Raw genomic sequence first — 24634 nt, 5'->3', positions numbered from 1 at the left:
CGCTTTTACTGGCTGGTATTAGTACTCGGCCATCTCCAATATTTTTTGAACATCTTGTGCTCGTAACTTTGTTCATCTGTTCATATAAGTTTGAGTTTGATTGATGTGAGTATGAATAGCTATTTGTCTCTATGTGTGACCTGTGATTAAGTGGTGACGAGTCCAGAGTGTAGTTCGGTTTTAGCGCTAATTCAGATAGGGATAGGCTGCAGCTCCCAGCGACCCAGAGCAGCATAAGCACGAATACAAATTGGACAGATGGAAACTTGTTATTGGACAGCAATGTTAGATAGATGAAAGTGTATGTTATAATTTATTGAAGCATTTTTTTTATTGCTGTGTGCTTTAGTGTAGTTGTTTTTTTTTGTGTGCGGATTATCGTGTTAGTAGAATTGGATAATAGTCCATGTACATGTGGTGCGAACTGAGCTGTTTGTGGTTTTGTGTGCTTGTGGATTTGTGTGCTTGTGTAACTTTCTCTATATCAATGCCACATCTGTTCATTCACATTCTAACTTGTCAAATTCATACCACTGACTTTCTTTGGACACGCACACACGCACACACACACACACACACACACACACACACACACACACACACACACACACACACACACACACATGCACTTATTCCAAGAAGCATGGTTTCTCAAAAAAATTGTTCCATAATGGCGTTTTGTCCTCCATAAAAAAAGAAGTCTCCATTGCATCACAAAACAGTGACTAAGAATGTTTCTAGAATCTATCCAAGTTGTTTTTCTGTTTTATATGTTACACTCCCATCTGTTTTCTCAACCACTTAATTGGCCCTAGGAAATTAAGGTCACTAGGAGTGGGAAATTACCAGAAAATTCCATGGAAAAATAAGAAGGGGATTTTCGGGGAAACTTTCCTTGTTAAAGAACAGCAGGTTTGGGAAAAATACTGTACTGACACTGAAGAAATTTCAAATTCAAAAGTTTGGAAAAGGTCGAATTAAGTTAAACTTTAAAGGTTGCAGTGCATTTCAGACTCATCTTGAAATGTTGCTCAAAAGCCCAATAACCCCATCTTTTTATTAATAGTGTGTATGTGGCGCATAAAAAGCTCTCAAAAGGCCTAATGAGCATGCAGTGTCCTAAAGTTACCAGTGCTATGATGGATAAGAGGTCTTGAGTCCCAGTAGTCCAGAAGCCATCACCATTTAGAGTATTCTACCTCGCTGAGATGCGGCCACTGATTGTGTGATTGTGAAGTGTACTAAAAGCTCCCGGAAATAGCCTTACAACAATACCCTCTCCCTCTTGAAGTCCCCATCAACAGCAAATCATCTTGTTTGTCATCGTCCTCCTCATAGTGGCGAGAGAAAGGGGTTTTATTTGACAAACTCGCTTGCACTGCATCCGTTGTTGAACACACAACTTTGTCTGTCCCTGATAAACAGCGGTGTGTGTCACAGGGCGACGAGGGGGCAGTTTGGCTCTCGCAGCAATTTGTGGCTCCGTCAGCTGGACAGAGGGCGAGCAGAGGAGAGAGTGAAAGTTGCTTTTGAAAGGTGAAATGGACCACGGCCACCGGCTGAGCACACGTGATGAGTTCACTGCGCTGTGACTGCGGGTTTGCTATTTCAGGGGACATTATTTCTACCAACGTTTGTGATTTCCCACAGTTTTTAACTGCCAGGTGCCAGTTGGGCCCCAGCGCCACTATAATCGCATTGAGGGAAGTTGGCTATCAAACGTATCTCTGCATGTGAAACCAGTCCCTTTTCATTTCCTTTGTTGGAGAATCCTAATAAAAGGGTACCAATCGCGACAAGATGGATACTTTTCCAAGTATCTTTTGAGAGAGGCTGCAGGGTCATGGCAAACTGAGCTCACTTTTAAAAGAAGAGAATGTGATTGGAGATGCCATGACAAAAACCTTCTCACTGCCGTGCTGCTTACGGCCCTCATGGGGAATTTAGGACAGAAATCAAGGAAGTCAAAGTCAAAGAAAACTTTGGGATCAGTTGTGGCGGATGGATGGATGGATGGATGGATGGATGGATGGATGGATGGACGGACGGACGGACGGACGGACGGACGGACGGACGCAGGCATCGATATAATAGATACGATTGATTGATATAATATATACGTAGATATGGTAGATGTAGATACGATAGGTCCAAAATAGATCAAATTCCTCCATATGTGCAACCGTAGTCACAGAATCATGACGTTGCTGGAGATGGTCTTAAAGCCTTTACCTAACTTGCTTGTCTACAATGTTTCTAATCTACTGAGACAACGCTGCCCTTCCTTTTCTCTCGTCCATGTTTAATGTGGTTCCCACAGCACAAACAGCGCATGGTCACATTAATTTCAATCGTTTTTAGGGAAACCATTACTTTAGTCCAGGCCTGTTTCATGAGTTTGTTTTAAGAATAATTGTGTTGTGCCACCATTCAAAAGCAATGTCTGATTTTCATTGGTTTGTTTTCATTACATTTTTCTTACATTGCTCAATTTATTACTGTGAGCATAGTGGTTTTTTTTTGTTTGGATTAACAGAGGAGTGCCAACAATGTTGTCCACGTATATGTAGATAACATGAGGGAAATCAAATGGAGAATATAAACTATTTTTTAGAAGCATGAACACTAAGTTTTGTTGAACTGATTTGTGGCAAATCATGTCTTGAGGCAAAATGGAGCGCACTAAGCTGCTTCTTGATTGTGTCTCAAAAAAGTTTAGTGTCTAAGGCGACTCATCCCATCAGCTAAGGGAAGTTGAGCTACATCCTCGAGGCACAGATATTATGCTCAGTACAACATTGGCATGGAAAAGGCATTACAGAACAGCCAAATATTTTCCCATCTCTAAAAACTATTGACACAAAAACAATGAGGGTGTTCATTTCCCCCTTAGTCAAATCGTTTTTTTCCCCCCCAAATCTACCCTTTTTATGGTGAAATTGTCATGAAAAAGTTGTACTAAATGACAACACTTTGTATCACACTGTTTTTTGACAGTAAAGAAAATGTTAAGGCTGGATGTAAAGGTGTACCATAATTTCCGGACTATAAGACGCACCTGAATGTAAGCAGACCAGCTAAAATTAAGGGAAAATACAGTTTTGTTCATATACAAACTGCTCCGGACTATAAGCCACAGATGAGAATATGCACTAATCATACAATATTATAAAAATCATGAAAAATCCATAGATAATCCGCACTGGACAGTGGGGTTTGTGTAAAATAGACCACCACAAAATAATGCCACTGCCCAAAGAAAAATTTGCTGTAGCTCAGAATTTTGTTTTTCATGAAGAGAATGTAGAAGAAAGGTAATTTTTAATACATTGTAAAAAAACAACAACAAAAAAACAATAATAAAATAAATAAATTACTGCTTTTACTTTTTAAATGTTCCACTTTTTTACAATAAGAATGTAGGCTATAAGGTCAAACATGTACAGTATCTTCAACTTTGGGTGTTCTATTTAAAATGTCATTACTGAAATTCAAGATTGTCATGTCTGGTTTCCCACTAAAATCCAATACAGTAGCGTCATCATGTTGAGTTGGAATATTTTTCTCCTCGCACTAATCAGTGTTGTTTTTATCCATCCTCAGAGGGGATTCATAACATGACAATGGAGTCCAACTCCATATCGATGCCCATGTCGGACCCCAACCCGTGGGCCACCGCCATGAACAACCTGGGGATGCCTCCAATGAGCATCGCTGGACAGCCTCTCATGCCAGGTACTGCAATGCAACAGTGTACAAAAACAATGAGAACACATGATTTTTCCCAACACATTTTTTTTTTTTCATTAACATTGATTTTGATTTTTCAATTCTGTACTTGTGCGAGTTGTCGTTATTTGTCAATCAAAAAACCTTATGTCTTTCCTTCAAGTGGACAAAGCAATGTTTAAAGCAGGAGCTTTGCTAGAGCTGCTCCGTTCCCCATCATTGAAATTGTAATTATTTTTTAATTGAATTGTCCTTAAGGCTATTTTCTATTTAAGATAAAGCATCAAAGAGTATTTAAAAAACGGATTAGGTGACTCAAAAGAAGAAAACACAACCTTAAAAATGAATTAACTCGCCTGGTCTGTTTGTTGTATCTGTTTGTGAGCAACATCTACTTTTTTTTTTTTTTAAGAGTCTTGTAAAAAGAGCTGCTCTTCCTTGAGTTGCCATTGAGGTCAGGGTCTTTCATTTTCCATCGTGGAGAGTGGAGTGAGTTCATTTCCTGTGTGGTTGCATTGCTCATGGTGTGAATGTTAAACAAACCGATGACTCAGCTAAAATGCCGTTGTCATCCGACAACAAAACTTTCCAAAGGCTGCGCGTTTTGCTTTTAACATATAGGGCAGTCAAGTCATATGTTTTACATAAACATGCATTTTTGGTGTGTAATTCATTAAACAAAGCACACATGTAGAACTCTGTGTAAAACCTTTGATCAAGCCTATAGCTTCTAGCTATCAGCTACTAACACCATAAACTAACAGTCTGCATCTTCATTCTGTGCTAAAACAGATGGATCTCAGATGCAGTCCATCTTAACAATCTTTCAAATTTTTTATAATTTTATTATACATTCCACCGCTATTTTTCTCAAACTACACCTGAACCTCGATTTTACACACCGATTGCACACGATCTAACGCAGTTTGGTCGTGGACCCCAATTTTTTTTTCTTGTAAATGCATTTTCAAAGTCAAAAGTCAAAGTCAAAGTCTGCTTTATTGTCAATCCCTTCACATGTCGGTTTTCACACAAAGAAACCGAAATTACGTTTCCTCTATCCCACGGTGACGAGACTGTCTACCTACAAATAACTGTCTGCTTTATTCTCTTTTCCAACCAAATATAGAACGAACCGACAGGCATTGCTTTCTGTAGGTGTTAAGAGCAAGATTCAGACGTTTTCTTTCAAAATTACTTTGTTTAACAGGGTTATGCGCCACTACCAATGGGCCTAAAGTGGAATCAGATACAAAAGTAAGGAACAAAATTGACTTCTGTACCCCCAAAAAATAATATAGTCTGTCTTAATGAGGGGGTAATGAATTTCAAACTAAGATTCTGCATTCAAAACACAAAACAGTACTTCAAAACTTCCTAATGTGGTCAAAATGTGCCTCTAAGTATCTTAGATTAAGATAAAGACAACCACTCACAAATCATGATTTGTAATCAATAATTCCGCATTTACATTCATTACTTTGTGGCTTATTATTCACATTTGTTGTTGATCTATTGAGCTCCTGGATGAAAACATAATTGAGAAAGAGATTAATACTACTTGATGTTATGTATGATAGCATTGGTTACTATACATGCTATCGCCACACTTCAGTGTGCCTACTTTGCCATAAGACATTTTCGCTCGCCCCCACACACACACAACACACAAAACACACAGACACGCATGCAGTCCCGAGCCACTGTTGCGACTCTGAACTAATCCAGGTGGATTACCTATCGATTCTTCATGACTAAACATCATCTTTTCTCTTCACCTCTAAACACCCGTGAGACAGTTCACTGTCCTTTTCCATTTGCTCTCTCTAAAGTGTGTCTTGTGTGTTGACTGTTTTCCTGTATCCATCTTTTAAGTTGCTTTTTTCATTCATTGCAGGGTGCCCAACTATTTTCATCACACATTTGCCTTCAATTTCATCCACTGTGAGACAGGATTTTTTTTATTCTTGTTCTTCTTCTTTAACCGTGCCTCCGGCCAAGCGCAAATGTCCAGTCAGACAGCTGAATAAACAGACCACCACCTAGGGCAAAGCCTCCAATCCACTTCAGCGTTTACAAAGCGGGCAATGATGACAGTTTTATTCCTGCGGATGGGGCTTCCAGCATTTGTGTCTGTGAGGAGGTTTGGAGCACATGTTTTCATGAGTGAAGTGTTTGGATAGAGGAGGGGACTGGAGTCAGGCCAGCAGCAGCAGCAATAGATGAATTACAGCTCAGTAAATGTTGTTGTTCCATGTCAGGATTATGACGGCAATCTAAATGTGAAGTCGTTCTACAGTTTTGTTATTAATTACCAATACTAAGAGTGTTGAATCTGTTGATGATTCTTTTTAACGGGGTTACTCCACTTGTATAGGGTCAGGATCCTCCATAGATGCAAGAACACAAACCAATTGTGTTGCATACTGATTGCAAGCACATAGCACAAAATTCAGTACGAGCGTCCATGAAATGAAAAGCAGCACTTCAAGGTAGTCTTGTCAAGTGAGTCTCAGATTAGTTTGCTGTGTTCCTTTTTGGAACAAAAGCTGGAATCTAAAACCAGCACCTTTTCTTATGAAGAACCTTTTCCTCATCTGGGAAAGCCAGTCAAAAAGAATGCTCTTGTAGTAACAGATTCAACTTCTTCTGCTTGTCAATACAACCGGTACAGAAAATGAATGGATGGATCACAAAATGGAGGTAGGATTTTTGATTTTTTTCGCTCCCAATTTTGTTGAAAATGCAGTGTCAGTTGATGCTTTTTAAAACTCTTGTACAGCCGAGTGTCGGCAAACAAAGTAAGGAAAACTGTTCACAATGGAAGAAGAAAGGTGATGCGGTTTAAATAGAAGCTGGCAATCTACTAACCAAGGGGGCAGCAGAAGCCTTGTGTGAAAAGTACAGAACACAAGGTATGAGGTCAAAAAGGATGACGTGAGGCGTCTTTGTGTCATATTGTGCTCAGTAAAATGAAATGGTTGAGGACTCAAATTGATTGAATGCCTTTAGGTGATAGTCGGTGCAGCTGCAATCTGTAGATATTTTTTTTCAGATTTGTGGGCATTCATTTGAGAAAATTGCTTTTATTTGACAGAAGGTATGCAAATTGGATACAATTGGCGATTTATCGCGTGTTGACAAGTTACAAACAATAGAGTGGTTCCTAATAGACCAAGTTTCTGCATTTATACCATCTTTTAGAAACTGCAATCTGTCAAAGTTGCTGTAGATAAATTTATGTTTAATATCTTGTATCTTTTGTTTTAATTCTTGGTAACTGCTTGGCCATTTTGCTTTTTCACAGCCAAGCCTAAACAGAAGACCTGCTACATGTTGGAATTAAAGCTTGGTGTCAGTAGGATGGATGCAAAACTATTTGTGGCCAGAAGCACACACATGCTCATTGAGTCAAAGCAATCATTCTCAAATGTATGTGTTGGCATAGCAATGACGAACCTGGCTCTGTGGCCTTGTTGTTCTCAAGGCTGGAACGCAGGGTTGTTACTAATACGTAACTTTGTCAACATGGTGAATTAAAAATCGACGCTAAAATAGAATGCAGTTATACTGCAATTAATCTAATCATAAATATAGTAATATAGTAAATAATAAAATTTCCATTCCAATGACAAACAATTGGCCAATAGAGCCCATGCTACATGAAAAATCCATAGGAATGTCAAACCCCTCAAATCTTAGTATGTACAACTGGTAATAGGTTCAGCAGGAGGCAACTTCTGGTTCCAACATCTACTATGACATCTGACATAGAGAACATATCCTCCTCCAGGAGCAGTCCTCATTATTTACCCTGTGTTCACTGAAGCACATTCAGGCTTCAAGTAGAACCAGATGGCCACTTCTATACTGTAGCTTGTCTGCAGGCTTTGTACCCAAGGGTCAGTTAAGGATTCCTTTACTTGTTGAGAAAAGGACTGCTACTAGCAACTGAATCAGCTTCAAGACATACCTTGAACAACCAACAACGTTGTCATTGTTGATGGTGCTTCATTTGGTGAGTGACAGCGAGTCCGTATATTTGAGGAAGACTTTTACTGTTACATTTACATTTTGTTCACTGGGAAACTGAGAGCAAAGCGAGCCCTGTGGAATACAATACAGCAATGTCCAGAGCTAAGGCACAGCAGCAGGGCAAACTAGGATTAGCATGCGTATCTTTAAAAGTTAAGAGTGACAATTGTGGGCAAGCAATGTCACTGAGTATATATAGGTTTCACGTCAGAACCCTGATCAAATACCAAAAGTAATGATTGAAGGCTTTTAATGAGTTGAGAAAAAAGAGTCGTTTATCATCGGCACAGTGCTGTTAGAAGCAGTGACAGAGTTCCAAGTTCTATATGCATCTAATGTCAGTAAGAATGTAAAAGTTGTTAATACTTAGTATTACTAGCCAAAGGGCAGCATGTAAAGATTGAAGAAAAGGGGACCCAGAATGGATTCCTGTGAGATCCCACAAGTCCCTGCCATGGGTATGCAGTACAATCAGGAAGTCCACATTTAAATATCCAAACTAGCTCGCTGTTTTGCATGTTAATCAAAACAAAGTGCCCGTTTTCACAGAAATTAGGATTTCTGAGATGTGTAGGCAAAATCGCTCCCTTTCTCCGTTCCAGAAGTATTTTCATTATTGCCCAAATACATTTGCAAATTGATCAAGCTTCATTTAGATTCACATACTTCTGCTCAAATGCACTGCGGAGACGAGATAAGGAGACTCCGGGGATAACGGTTGTTTGAATAAACAACTACTCCTTTGTCTGCTGCATCCTACACATCCTCATCCCCGCCCCACTGTGCCCGCACACACACACAAAAAATACACTCACTCATACTGTAGGGAAATATATGTCGAACCTCATAACGCATCAGCCGACTGTCGTTCCTGAAAATGAATGAGGAGCACAATGTGCGTTTCTTTTGTCGCTCACCTGGATTAACATCACACATTATCTGGGAGGTCATTGCTCTGCCGTAAGCGCATTTCCCATCCTTGGATGGACTGCAGTGTCCCTTTCTGCTGACTGCCTGGAAGCTACGTTGGAAATGTGCCAAGAGGTTTAGGCAGTGTGTGGAGGCGGACAGAGTTGAGAGGCAAAGACTTGCATATTCACCGTCTATATGCTGGAAAATAGAATTGGATGGTTAGGTATAGGGATGCTAGGATGGCATTCATGACACCCCTTCCCTTTCATGAAGAGTGTTTTAGGTTATTTCCATCAAGCAATCCACTTGAATCCACTTAGGTACTTCAGGCAATTTATTTGGGTGCCTATTGTAAAAAATGATGAGGACTCCAAAGTACGACGACAGGTTTTTGGCTCCCCTTTGCTACGAGTACCAACTGGAAAAAAGGTAGTGCTTGACAAAGTCGTAAAGTGAATTAATTTCTTCCTTCGCACAAACTGTCATCATCATGAAATAAATATGTCTTGCTTAAGGTCCAATGTAACCATTCTGGAACATTGTAGGCGCCACCGTTCTGGGGTTCTGGGATCTAATCTGGAGTTAATTGAAAACTCAAGTCTTCATGGGTGTGCATGTGAGTAGTTGTGAATGATTGGTTATTTAAATGAGCCCTGTGATTGACTGACAAACAGTCCAGGGTGTACCATACCTCTCACCCAAAGTCTGCCTCAATTGACTCAAGCTCATTTATGACACTGGGATGGATGGATGGACGGACGGACGGATGGACGGACGGATATGGATTTATTCTTTATGGTACAAAAACATGGATAGATGTAAAAATAAAAAATAAAACACAATGCCAGGTCAGCCATTATGAACGAAAATTTAGTAAGTAAACTTACTCAATAGTTGAAGAGTCCTGACCTACACATAGTGGACAAGGCACAGAAACATGTTTGTGATTCTGGCTACTTCCTAATTTGTTTCTGCTTGTCTTTCACTTATGGTTTGTTTTCAAAGAGTGCCCTTTTAATGACTGACAACTGAGTTTACGGGGTACCCCAACTTTTCCATCCGTCATCAATACTTTCCCTACGCAGCACTAGCCAAGGGTCAGTTACATTTTTCGAGTTGGTGTTTTACAAAGGCTGATAACATGACTAACATCAGACTGTTTCCGCTCTTATGCAATTTGACAAAGCGCAAAACAGCAGGGAAGTGACTACTCGTCTTTTCAGAAATAGGTAATGTACTACATTTTGGTTTCGTTAGGTGTCATATTTTTTTTCTGTGTTTGCCAATGCACCAAATAGTCTACATATTTCTGAAATATGCTATAAGATGCAAATTACTCTTTTAAAAAATATAAACACTCTCTGGCAGACTTCTTCGAGACGAATGCCGCGTACTTGGAACAACGCCTCCCCGTGGGTCTTAGCTCTGAGTCGGCATATTACTAACAGGCCGGTATCAAAAGCACCTGTGGCTCTGTGGTGGTCAATAAGTTCAGAGAATATTTACTGGTTAAGAGAGACCAAGACCATGAATGGTTTTATAAATTAATGAAAGACCCTTAAAATTGATCGTGAAACACACGGTGCTAATGCAGGGCCTCTAAAAACATTATAATGTGCTCTCTCTCTCTTCGTCAGCAAATGGGCTGCTGGATCCTGCAGTAATTGTAAGCTGTTCATTTTTTTTTTTAGAAAGACCAGAAAAGAGAAGTGTTGCTGTAATCAATACGGCTGGAGATAAAAGTGTGCATTAGCACCCCTGGGTTTTCTCAAGAGAGCAAAACAGGAGGACTCTTGCTATGTTTTTTGTGGTTGTGAAATAAAGCTGTCACTGATATTAACTATGGATTAAAATTTAGCTCTGAGTCACTTTTTAACTTTGTATGATGGTCTAAAACAAAGTTTTTGTAATTTTGAGATGTTTTACTCTCTCTCTCACTGTCTCGAGTTCCAGGACCAATGACTATCAGTTTTGTGCTTGATGAGCTGTAATAAATGGTCTGCCGTCCAGGACTGTATTAGTATCAATTGGGCTGTGGTCATTTTGATAAACTGAAAGAAAAGAACCTAAAGATGAGTGTCATGGTAATATTTATTTATATAGCACATCTAAAAATTATGTGTTCACAAATTGCTCTGACATAGTTCAACACACTACATAAAATGCAATAAAATAAAGAAAGACGCACGCCTGGTTAATCTTTGAGATGCTAATTGAGAAGTCCCAAGGGGTTCTATATGCATTGTACAATACAATATTATGTGATTCTATGACCACCTGCTTTGGAGTCATACATTAAGCTAGATCAAGATTTAAAGTGTCCCAGAGCGAACAATGTGAAACTCAACTAAGCTTTAGCACTTGATGGAAATATTGCATTTCATTCCTTAGCTTGGAGGTAAAAGCTACGAGATCAAGAAGGTTGGAAAAGGGTCAAGTAGTTTCCTTTTAGAGAAGATCAGCAAGATGAAATAACTTTCTTCGAGCATTTCTGCTGCTGGTTGCAAGCAGGAGGAGAAAAAATGAAGGCTAGCGTCTTCGTATAGAAATCCAACGATGGTGTCAGAGATTGAGAGAAGCATATTACAATCCCTGCTGGTGGTCTAGGTGGCAAGGGCATCTCGCCTCATTAAAGAATATTATACAGAAAGCGCCCATGTCTTCCCGACCGCCACCTGTTCAGAGGAGCGCTTACGTCAGGAATAGACGAGGAGAAAGCAGTGGGAGAGGCACGTCGAACATTTCTGGCCAGGAGCCTTGTGTGAATCTTTTCACATTTTACATATGATTGATGAGCTGCTCCAATTGTAATTATGTTGAGCAAACAAACAGTCAGTAGAACGAGTGGTCAAACGATGCGCATCGTCGAGATCTTGATAAAACGCAGTCAGTTGTGGGTGAGGAAGATGTTGTCAGGGGAACAAAAGAATGAGGAGTCTGAAATGAAAAGATAAGACATGTAAAAAGGATCAGACACATAGGTTGCATCGTGGGCAGACCCTGTCGTAAGCTTTCTTTTACTTTTGGTTTGTGCGGCTCCATAGGAAAACCTCTCTGAATGTACCTGTGATCTTTTCCACCAACGCAAAGATAAGCTTCACTTTTGCAATGCAATAGGTTGCAAAAATCCATCATTGACAGCATCATATTGAAGGAAGCCCGTTAGCAACCGCTGTGTTTCACTGTTTAGTGTTGTGTAGTCTTGACATTACATTTGATGTTTGCAGTTTTTTGTGTGTGTACAAATATGTTTACAATGTGTACAATGGCTGCAGCTGTCGGATTTTAAAATTCATTATTCTACTGATTATTTCCTTGATTAATCGCCTAAGCGGATAAACTCGGTTTGTTATGATGATGATGATGATGATGATGATGATGATGATGATGATGATGAAAAACTGAAAAAGACTGCAAATTTAATGTCTGTTCTAAAACATTTGCTTACTGGGAAAGTTGGTGGCTTCAGACAACAGGTGCCCTATCCCATCGTGATGTAAATACCATGAAATGAAAACTGCAATTCTGAACTTTTGTATGATATTCGTCTTTTGTTTGGAAAACTGAAAGTCTTCAATATGCAAAAAAAAAAAAAGCAATGAACTTGGCCTTGCTGTTGTAATACTTTACTACATTTGAAATGTAGTCTTCAAACTGAATTCCAGTCAATGTTATGATATCCAGCCATCCATTATCCAACAAAATTGTTTGTCAATTATTCATCTCATATTTAGCATAAATATTGTGCTTTGTGATGACATTTGGGTAATACTATGATGTGTTTCGATGTACTCGCTTGTAAAATTTAGAAACATTTCGTTTTTCAGCGTTCAGAATTTCAGAGGGAATAGCAATGTATTAATTTACATATCATATGAATGCAAAAACTGAATAATTCAGCGTGGTTAATACTTAACATTCAGTCAATTACAACCTGCTATGTCTGTTGGAAGGCTGTATAAACATCTCTTGAAAATAAATTTGGCATCTCGTAATAAGAAGTGAGGGAATAATGACAATCGTAATAGTATGCTGGTGATGAAACATAGCCCGGAGCTTTACCACACCAATGTAAATGAGGAACCTCACTGGGAGGAAATCAACTTTATTAGCCGCCGCACCGCACAGCACTGCGCTCTTATTGATTGACACCAGCAAATGTTATGCATGGACGCAGCACAACTTCCTCAAGGTGGTGCGACGCATTGCCTCATAGCACTTTTCCTTCCTGTTCGATAATATGTATATAAATATAGTTTGCAGCATTCCCTCCATGTTAGTTGGGTCTCTTTCAATTCAATTCAAAAGGATTTATTGGCAAAGCCTGATACAATTTGCAAACGACTCTATTTCTCTCCACTCATTATTGCAGCTTGTTTTATAACTTGCGTATTTATTACATCCTCTCTGGCTCCAGGGATCTATTCCAAGTCTGCACCTTTAATGTGCTAATGCCTCTATTCTCCCACTCCCTTCATTTTTAAGGAATTATAGGCTCTATTTCCATTTAGTGCTATATATTATGTAACTTGGCCTGCATGCGATTTACTGCTCATCCAAATGAGTCTACTTGGAAATGGCAGCGATATATTTGCCATTGTATGGTTCAAATAGTAAAAATGTTATCGTTGAAGTCCTAGAATATATCTGTCACAATATTGCTACACCCATGCTATGAAAAGCCTGCCTGAAATCTAATGAATAAGACGTTTGAATAGAATTCTTTCCACAAATGTTTCAAATTATTTCACAAGTAAATTAATCTGTATCAAAATAATAAACAATGTCTGAAGAATACATTTATTGACTTACACATATATATTTAATTTCAAATACATTTGACATGCATGTGATGTTATTTTCTCCAACAAAATAAAATAAATAAAAAATGGAAAAAAATTCTATCTGAGTACCAAATATCAAACTTGGAATGATGATGGAAAAAAATGTTTTTACACATTATTTGTTTTCTTTCATGACGTTCACAGTCCCTCTTATGGTCACAAGAAACCTAATTATACTATATAATGTAAAATAAAATAACAATCTAGATGATTGTCGGACGTAACGACTGTCGCACTGAAAAAGCTTATTTGAAGAGGTATCAAAACAGCAATTGTGGTAGTTGTTAGCCAAATATTTTATGCACTCACTGTGCATAGCAATAAGTATGCATGCACAATCTAATTGAGTTGTGTTAAAATAAATAATACTGCTCCTTTATTCTGACAGTCAGAGGTCACTTGAAATAACTAGTTTGTATGTTTATTATTGTAGTTGTAGAAAAGAAAATAATACTCCTAACTGCAACAACGGTCAAAAGTGTCACGCACGGGACTTACCAAGCTAACATTTTAATAATGTATATTGTTTACCGCATTATTAAGTCATGAATTGGAATAACCACACAATCAATTCACAATGAATTTTTTAAACTGTGAAGAAAAATATGATCAATATATGATGAAGTGTCACTGTGGGAAATTGCTGCAAGAGCTGATCCTGGCGTCTTCCTTCCTTGCAGACTTTGACCCCAGCCTCGGGATGATGGCCGGGATCACCCCTATCAACCCCTTGATGCCCGGCCTGGGCATGGTGCCCGCACCCCTGTCGCACGACGTGCCCGTCGTCAAAGAGATCATCCACTGCAAGAGCTGCACCCTCTTCCCCCCCAACCCCAGTAAGTCATGCTATGACCTTACCGCACCTCTGCACAGTTTCTGTAGTCAGTTTTACTATTAAGAGGATGAAAAAACTAAAAGCATCAGGGTCTATACAAATATGACAATGCTGAGCATTAAATTTGACTACCAAGTACTGATTCTTCATCATATTATTCACATTGCGTAGTTGACATAAATGTACTTTTATTATGTAGTTTTATTGATTATGACATAATTTTCATTCAAATCCATCACATTTACATCCATTTGATCTTGAAGTATGGCTGACATCTGTTGTTTTTACCTTGGCCTCCAAGGGGCACTTTGGTGCACACATGCAGTTTACACATATCTGTGATGAAAATATTCAAACAACCGCCATTGGCTAAACTGCGTTAATATACCGTTTTTTTCCGTGTATAGTGCGCAATATTTTACTAATTTATTGTCCTAAAATCTGGGGTGCGTATTATACATGGGTACAAAGAAAAAAAAAAAAAATTTTTTTTTTTTTTTAATTTTTTTTTTTTTTTTAAATAAAGTCATGGTACAACAAAACCAACAACAGGACTGACCGACAAAGTCGTGGAACAAAAAGACAGGGTGACATTACCAAAGACAGGAACAGAATGACAGTAACACATGCAATGATCCAACGGTGAGCGAGGGGCAGACAGGACTTAAATACAAAACACGTTACATCGATTGAGGTGACACAGGAAGAGCGGGGTGATACGAACAGACACTATGGCAACCTAGACACATAGCAAAACTGGGGACGAGACATGACAAATCTCCCCCGAAATAAAACTCACCTTTCTTCTTGTTTGTTGTCAATCGCGCATCGCATTCAGCCATCCTGCCCAACACACTCATTCATAATTCATAATTGACGACACATCGTTTGATGCGATGGTGCAATCCTCGATGGTGTGTTATTGTCAAATATTGTTTGTTTTTTAATCTCCATCGCGGACCGGACGTCATACGGAGGCCGCCATTACAGATGCGCAGAACGGTTGCGCAAGACACGTCCATACGACCGCAATGCTCTTGTATCAGACGCTCGCTCGATCACCTGCTAGTTTGCCGTCTGTCACAATGTACCCTACACAAATCCGAAACATTTGTTGCGGCTCCGAGTCACGACGAGGGGCAAGTTTTGGTTTCCAAGGGTGTTTTTATTCCTCTTCAACGTCTCTCCCATACAGAGCCGCCGTGTGCGCACGGAGCGCGGTGGTGCGTTTAGGGGCAGTCGGAGAAATCAACGCCAACAAAAAAAATGACATCCAGCCTAGTTAAGACCATACCAAAGACTTTAAAAATGGGACCCATTGCCTCCCTGCGTGTGTGACGATCTTTGGGACTTAAAAAAAAAAAAAAAAAAATTAAAAATTTTTTTTTTAAAAATTCATAAAAATTGGGTGCGTATTATACATGGGTACAAGCTTTTTTCCAGCATCAGCATGCCATTGTTAGGGGTGCGTACTATACATGGGGGCGCACTATACACGGAAAAAAACGGTAATTCGTATTTCACAGGGTCGAATGAGTATAAGCCAATAACAAATATGTCAAGTCTCTGCGGTTATTTTCATTCTAGTCATTAGCCACTATGTGTGAGTGACACTTGCAACTTACGTTGGAATCATTTCAAATCATTTGTGTATGTCAATTGATATGTGAGTGTGTTTCTGAGCAGACAGACCCTTTCCTATGTTGCATATTATTCCTGTTTTTTTCTATTACGGTTATCATCACACCTTTGCTGTCACCGCTAGTCTGCCTTCTTATGTTCAGGATCGTGCTCATAACCACAAATTAAATCTCAATAACAATTGGTAATAAATTATTGAGATTTTTCAGGGGAAACGTGCTTCAATGAAGTTAACCCAAAAAAAAACCTGTTTGGTGAGCAGAAATACTATATCCTCTTCATTTTTTAATTACTTTTTCTTTTTTGGGAGGCAAATGCAGTTTTGTGGAGACCGAGTTGAGAGCATTTTCTGTGGATGTGAGTGAATATTTAGCCTTCCAATGCGAGGGGAAAAATGAAAGTGGGTTCAGTTCTGACTTGAGCAGTTATTCTAAGAGATAAAACGTGTGCCGCTGTTCTCTTAGGATCAAGTCAGCCCATAATGAGGGTCCACAGTCACACATAAAAGCAAGCTTGTGATATTTTCAGGTCTCGTTTGTTTATTCAGACTACGAGTGAAAAGACCTATTTATCTCCCTTCCACGTCGCAACGGCAGCGCTGTCACAGGTTAGCACCTTGGCTCATTTTCTGAAGAAAAGTTTGCACATCGAAACTTATTGTTGTCTTCAAGGAGTTAAAAGATAGTGTCACATTTGAGGGTTTAGCTAAATAAACTCATTGTGGCGTAATGGTAAACTGCTTTTGGAAGTACTATATGTGGTAGTAGGTAAAGGTGATTTACAAAAGTCTGGCTTTTCCTGTATAAAACGACCATTATGCTGCCTCAAGCCAGAGTCTATTTTTGACCTCTATACTGTTTTATTTATCACTGATTATGGACTTTTTTTTCAGGTCCCATTTTCTATTTTTCCTCTCGCCTTCTGTCCTTGGCTCTCTTCACATCTCACAATATGTCACGTAAAGCACTTAATCTCCCGGTGAGCCGACCAAGAATCCGACATCTAGAGAAACAGATGATAGACTTGATTTGCGTCAAAAAAAGACCATTTTTTGCTCTCAGTTTAACTCTTAGGCAGCACGGATGGTTCAATTAAACTCATGGTTCAATTAAATCAAAACTGAATTCCCAATTCAAGTTGGTTTTGTTACACCCCTGCTGTGCTAATACAGAATGACAATACAATATTGGGGGGGTGGACAAGATCCATTTTATCATCCTCGCTCTGAAACAAAATATTGCATAAATGCATATTATAATTCTAAGTTACAATTTCTAATGTGATTAAAACATTGCTAAGGCCATTTGAACTCTGTTGTTTCTCAAAACAGCAGCACCTATCATGGCACGTAAACAGCCTCACAGCTGAATTATAGTGTGGTGTCCTGAATGTTGTAAATGGGATCCCTGTGCTGTAGCTTGCTTGATGTGGAGACAACGCCATCTGTAACAACAGTTGGTGGTAGAATTTGTCCTGTTTTCACGACGCCATGTTTTTTCTATTTTCATGCTCCGGGAAATTACACCATTTCTTTCATCCAGTCTGCATCACTTCTTGAATTTTATCTTTCTGCATACTGATCAGTTTTATGAAGGTTTCACTTTTATACAGCTCCTCACCAAAATATAACAGCAAGAAATTCTTCCTCGCTACAAGAAGTTCCAAAAGTAGCTCTAGCAGGCTGGGCCGCAAATATCACAAAGCGTTAAACTAGATGATCTGGAGTCACCTTGGCAAATTGCAGCAAATCCCCCTTTGTTATTACAAGCATTTATTTCAAGGTGGGACTGCAGAATTCCTTTCTCCTTGAATATCAATGAGATATTTGCAAAGCAGAACCCTATGCAAATACCCCACTCAAATCAGCAGGAGTAATATATTGACGATAATAAACTGTAACAGTCTTGATATACAGCTCGTGGTTGGGTTGTTTGAGTTCCGTAGATCCGTACTTTAAATGCATACCGCAGCGTCCAGAGGTTCAATCGGATCTGCAGACCTTTGTTGGAAGTCGTTGCCGGTTTCTCATCTCTGTGCTCTTAGAGCTCATGATTGAGGGTCGCATCGGAGTCTGAGTTCATCTTGGGACATCCTTGTGAGCAAATGGCAGCTCTTTAACATTTAAATGAACCGATCGGAATGTATCAGGAGAAATGTGTCCTGGAATCCTCCTGGAAATCCCGGATGGGTTTAACATCCTACCTAAGATTGAAAAGCAAGAATTCTGGGTGTCTGGGGAATGTAACCTTAAGGACTGGGAATTGGGTCCATGATATAATGTTGACCTGTCGTATAATACCTCTCAAATATTTGTATGGGATAGAATGACACCACCTGTCTAAGACATGTTTGGGTTTAATTTTCCAATTTGGCGGAATGGATTGCACTAATCAAGATCAAATACCTCCAATCAGGAAAAATGTGCTTGTATTTTTTTGCCAGGATTATAGATATAAATTCTCTTGCTTCAGTTCAGCATGGCAGCTGAAATGACTGACCACAGTATTTAGGCAAATAATTGTGTTTGCACCAATACCAGTGTCAGTATTGCCGCTGATACTATAACGCGCGTTTGTACTTATATGCGTAAAAATACTCTGATACTTCTACACCGATATGCTTTTACCTCCCTGGAGTAGCAGCCATGGCAGCTGTGGTGTTTGAGGTGTTAAAATGTCAGTAATCAGTAGTTGGTCATCTGTAAAGTGTTATATTTGAGTGGAGAAGTCTGACAAGTTTGTTTTTGTGTTTTAACATCTCATTACATGAAACACATTTTCATCACGATTGTAAAACAAACTTGCGACATCACTGTTTATGTACATTACGAGATACGCACACAATTTTCAAAGAAAAATAGCCTCTATTTGGGTACTATTATCTGAACGGTATGCTTGTATATTGCCAAACTTGATACTTAATACACTTGATATTTTTTCCCTTTGTGTGGAAGCACAATTACTGTTGAGCAACCGAATCTCAGAAAAGGAGGAAATCCGCGCTGTAAATAACTGTTGAATATACGTCGTCGAGATGGTTTTATGCGAGCACAAAACAAAATGAGGAAAATAAACAGAGCATGAAATGAGTGCAGCACTTTGCTTTGACTGCATCATTCCTCCTTAGTTGTAACGTGAAGAACTTCCCACAGTATTTTGGTATTGTATCATTTCAAAAATGACTGGTAGCACAAGAAACGCAATAATGAAACAAACTACGTGCAGGTGCTAAGTGTCCATGTAACAGCATTACATATGGTTTCCATCAGCCCTCCTTTGTCTTAACTGATCGCACAGCGTCCCCTCTGACTGACCTTTAGCTGAGCGTTAAAACCTGCAGCCCCACCCCGTCGTCTCCCATTGAAGATTCATTTTCCTCCTCCACCTCCTCGCTGTGATTAACCTCACCATCGCTGTGCATTACCTACTTTCTCCTGACTTCCATCTTACCTTTTCTCAGTCTGGCCCAACACGTGCAGATCTCCTTGCCTCCCCGTTTGACCTAATTTTCATAATATAAAAACTCATCTGTATATGAGTTAGTCCAAATCTGTCAAACAGAACATCAAACAAAGAGCATTGCACGTTGTCTATTGCAAACAACCACACTTCCTTGTCATTGTGTTGTCAGCCTTTAATATTTGCACACAAATGGTGCAGCAACATATCGACACAGAATAACAACAGTCAATTTTGCCAATGGAAAAACAATAATAATGAATGTGTCAAGCTGACTAGGTACCATGCAGTGGGAAAAGGCCATTACGTAATTTTTGTGAACGTTTCCACTCATCAATGAGAGTAAAACATACCGAATATCAAATTTAAAGCCTTTAAAATGAGTTTTGTCTCTGTCGGCAATTCTGCAAATGAAGGAACACCCTCGAATGCAATAAAAGGTTGCTGTTCTTCTAAAAAGTATTCAAATCCGGTTGTCTGAAAGCCCGCACAGCTTTCGCAAGAGAACAAAAAGCATCCTTGACGTGCCTTTGATTATCCGATTCTCCTGTCGTCCACTCCTCCAATCACATCGACTGTGGCTGATTTGTTGGAGTGGAGATCCGTCAACACTCGTCTGCTTTGGATAAGTGATTGCTGCTGTGCGGGCGGGCTTTAAACGTGGTTCATTTTCATGCATGGGATGTTTTACTCGTTGCATTAATCTTACAAATACACTCAAGAAGCCATTTCTCCCAAGTCATAACTATTCATGTCTTTGGCTTTTGATGGCAATATGTGACAAGAACTGGATAATTTAGATTGTTTTCTTTGGTATTTGCTGTTTTTGTTTCCTCTTTAGAAATGTTCCTTGAACGCCCTAATGGATTTTTGTTGTGCTTTTGAATTACAATGTTAGCTATCACTTTTTTCCCCTCTTCAGTTTGATGTATTGCAGCTTTTGAGCAGCTTTTTATTGAGCCCGATAGAAGAGACATTATTCAGATTTTGGTGTTTCAAGCACATAGTATTAAATTATTTAGTATTTTTCAATTGTCACTACTGCTCCCTTCCCCGCTTTCAATAGTAAAATGCTGTTGTGGCTTGGATTTTATTGCCTGCCAAAGTTGTCTCAACAGTTTAATCTTCACGCAGTGTTCTTGCTCGGAATAAATGATTAATTGGTTTGTACTCCCGTGAAAGGGGGAAAATTGATTGTTTACTATTCCCATCTCCAGTTGTCAGTCCAGCCTTTCTTTTACAACCAACAGATCTCCCGCCTCCAGCAACTAGAGAGCGTCCTCCTGGTTGTAAGACGGTGTTTGTCGGCGGCCTGCCCGAGAATGCCAACGAACAGCTCATCATGGAGGTGTTCGGACAGTGCGGCGATATCACGGCCATTCGAAAAAGCAAGAAGAACTTCTGCCATATTCGATTCGCAGAGGAGTTCACGGTGGACAAGGCCCTTTTCCTGTCTGGTAAGGAACATTTGTCAGCCTTGCCACTATTGTTGGCGGCAGTTTTTTACCGCCATCGATTGATGGAAACGTTGCATTTGCCGACCTTTTAAAAATCCATAATGATGGCTTCAAGTGTGAACATCATAGGTTCCTCAAAACTGATCCAACTATTTCTGTTGACACATGAGTAATGCAATCATGCACTGTTTTAGTTGACAGATGAATCCTGCATTCATTCATCTTACTGTGATCTATTGGTACTAATATACCAACACTTGCACTGATATCATTATCAGTGCGTCTCTAATTGATTGATTGATGGTTAATCACAATGGTTGATCAGGTATTGACCCACAATGGGGTGCATTCCTTAAGCTGTATGGTGCATAGATCTTTACTAAGGCACACAGGGAGGCTCTATGTGTTTGGTCACGTCCGCGTGTTGATCTTACAAAGTTAAAGTTAAAGTCCCAATGATCGGCACACACACATCTGGGTGTGGTGAAATTTGTCATCTGAATTTAACCCATCCCCGTGTGATTTTGATCCCTCCCCTGGGGGAGAGGGGAGCAGTGAGCAGCAGCGGCGCCGCGCTCGGGAATCATTTGGTGATCTAACCCCCCAATTCCAACCCTTAATGCTGAGTGCCAAGCAGGGAACCATTTTTATAGTCTTTGGTATGTCCCGGCCGGGGTATGAACTCGCAACTCTCAGGGCGGACACTCTACCACTAGCCCACTGATCTGCTCCACTAATTGCCAAATGTAATTTGGCATCTTAATGGTGAAGTAATGCCTCTATCAAGAGTGAAAATCGGTGCCTTTACTTTCTGTACGTATGAGTACTTCAAAGAGATAAGCGTTAATAAATCTACCCGAAAAGTTACCTAAATGCTTTTAGAATATTCCCTAAAAGTTACCTGTAGTTACATAAATATTCTGAAATACTGCCTGAAAGTAATCTAGATACTGCTGGATGAAAACAAAATATCCATGATTTAACAATTTTCAAGTGCTTAATTAATTATTACAATTTATTGCACATATAAATTAAATACAAATTGTGTCAGAACAAATATTTGAAAAGAAACCTAATGTTTGATTGCATATATAGTCAATCACTTGAACTAGCATAGTTTGTAGATCAAATCTTCACGTACCACCAATTTTCCATCGATGTGAATGTAAACCTGAATGATTGAGAACAATCCACGGGTGGATAGATAGAAATAAGTAGACAAATAAAGGCCTCCTGTCTTATAAACTAGTACTTCTAATTGGCACCCGGTGGTGTCAAGGTCATTGACTTGATGATGAGCAACTTGCAAGAATCGTCCGAGATTGTGTATCAACGTCTGATTCATTCAGCAAGGATGACACCGCACATGACTTATCGTGACTGCAGAACCTAAATTTACCAGCTGGGACATAAAGAGCCTATTTGCCGCAATGCTGATTCACACCTGCCTCTGCACAGCAAGGCGAGCCGAGACTCATGGGTATTGTAGTATCCCACACCATCTGTCTTCCAAAACTATTGACGAGTGATTCATCGAGCGTTGGCGCAAGGAAGTTGAAATTACTAAAAACACGTCAGCCAAGGGATCGTCATTTCTCAGCACTTAAGCATGCTTTGGATCGTGAAAAGAACGTTGATGTAATTAATGCGGATGGTGAAGTTGTCTGGATTTTCTGATTACCAGTATTACCACCACTGTAAACCACCTCACAGTGAGTGAGTAAACCTATTCACAGCGAACACCAAACAGCAAAAAAAGAGGAATTCACACCTTGCTAATATTTCCTTTACCTTCCGCTAACAAGCCTGGCTGAAATCGGTTCCTCCTTATACATAATCCAAATATATTAGAAGAATCTGGATATAGCACTCAAACATATGCCAAATACTGCTTTTTTAGGCACCGACCACAAGTGGTAGAATAATGCAGACAAAAAAAAAACAATAAGAATTGCACATTTACATGAAATTACTATAAGCTGCAATAATGTTAGTCGTTTTTATCAGAGGGTAAAACCATATATGGCTCTGAGTAGTGCTAGATATTCTGTCAACTTGTGTTGCTTCAGCGTTTGTGTTAAAATATTTGTTGCTCAAACGACCATATCACTGCAACACAGTTCTGTAAATCCTTCTATGGTCTTTTTCATGGTCTTTTGTATTGCTTTTTAGCATTATGCTAAAGAGACTTATTTCATGTCACGCTATCTGGTTGTTTAAAATACACGTCTAATTTGCATTTCCTTTGTTTTATATTTACCCAAACCGTAAACTTCAAGTGATAGTGGCAGCAAACAGCCTGAAGCTTCCTTATGGGTGTAGTCATGTGACTTTGACTGTGGTTGTTGTGTGTGTCAAGTTGAGATCCAGTTCATGTATTAGACAGTAGTGTGTACACACACACACCAACACACTGCACATACACTGCAGCCTGACCACTGAGATCTCCCGACATGAAATATTGAAGTACTGCTATATTGCGCATCAGACCTATCTTTAAGCCCCCGACCTCGAGCTCATTTCTTTTCCTGTTTGTGCAATCCCTGCCCTATTACAAACCACTGGCACTGCCACTTCTACTGTCTCAAGTGATGTGAATTGAATGAATCATACACACTGGACACCATCGCAGTGTATTATTGGAGGGCACCCGGACGGAAATACACTCTGAATCATTTAACAAGAATTTGCTCATGAAATGGACTTCTAAATTCATGAGTCACCGTGAGGGAAAATTGAATGTAAATGAATAATTAATGTGCAGAGTTAACGTCATCACTAATATCATGTCATTGTTAAGAACCACAGGCGGTCTGTTGATACCTCCTTGTCCTCTTCATCTCTGGATGTTTTATCCTATATTGTACTGTACTGGATCTCTCTATATACATATACTCTGTACATGCACTCTGTATGCACTTATACAACCTTGTATATTTACACCTCCTGTTTAGCATAATGCGATACGTAGCTCTGTATACAGTTTGAACCGGCTCTGTGATGTCTTCATACACCCTCTGTACATTCTTTGCATCGCTGTATGCACTCTCCGTACACCTTCAGCACTCTATCCACAGTATGCCTTTTATACGTACATCCTCTGTTCACAAACTATAGCCCTCTATACACCACTGTGCCTACATACACTGTGTACCCCATGTAAATGATAACTTTATGCACCACGCATGTATTGTTTACTCCTCCGTTTGTCCCTATACAACACCTTCTGTAATTTATAATCACCTTCAACATGGGCTATGTTCTTGTGACTGGCGCAAATCTGGAGCTACAAGTGGTGTAAATCTGCAAAGAGGTGGATTAGACCAGATGTTGATCATTTCGTAGATGCTCACAAGCAGGTGTGTTTACCTCATGCATTGCATGGGAACATCTCTGGCAGAAAAAGACATAGTGAATTGAACTATAAGCTTCAGATGGTTTGATGCCTTCATTTATCACTGAAATGCTTCTGACATCTACGCACATGTCCGCAAAGCTCACGATCTGGCTCCTTGTGCCTGGAAGTCGTGTTAGACAACCTGCGCCAGTATTTAGACGTGGTCCGTGCAGGCTCCACTTCAAACGCTCTCCCACCAAATTCTCATTCCGCCACTCATTCCTGCATCTTCAACAACACACCCGATTGCACAAAAAAATCAGGATACGCCATGCACCAACAATAAGAAAGAAGTTTGATATATCCTAGGGGTGGCACATATGCAC

At 39.6% G+C, this 24634-nt stretch overlaps 1 protein-coding gene across 15 annotated transcripts in view; it reads left to right on the top strand.

Moving 5' to 3' along the window:
* Positions 1 to 24634, top strand: part of enox2 (ecto-NOX disulfide-thiol exchanger 2) — a 137087-nt gene that overhangs the window by 88405 nt on the left and 24048 nt on the right. For all 15 annotated transcript variants that reach the window (XM_061281717.1, XM_061281632.1, XM_061281664.1 and 12 more), the window contains 3 exons: positions 3604 to 3735; positions 14201 to 14356; positions 20705 to 20911. In XM_061281717.1, coding sequence (XP_061137701.1) covers positions 3618 to 3735; positions 14201 to 14356; positions 20705 to 20911 — 481 coding nt within the window. In that variant the 5' untranslated portion in view covers positions 3604 to 3617. The remainder of the gene's footprint in view (positions 1 to 3603; positions 3736 to 14200; positions 14357 to 20704; positions 20912 to 24634) is intronic.

Source organism: Syngnathus typhle, linkage group LG1, assembly GCF_033458585.1.
Source record: "Syngnathus typhle isolate RoL2023-S1 ecotype Sweden linkage group LG1, RoL_Styp_1.0, whole genome shotgun sequence".
Lineage (NCBI taxonomy): Eukaryota > Metazoa > Chordata > Actinopteri > Syngnathiformes > Syngnathidae > Syngnathus > Syngnathus typhle.
The sequence above is the reverse complement of the archived record's forward strand: the minus strand, read 5'-3'. Positions and strand labels throughout refer to the sequence as shown.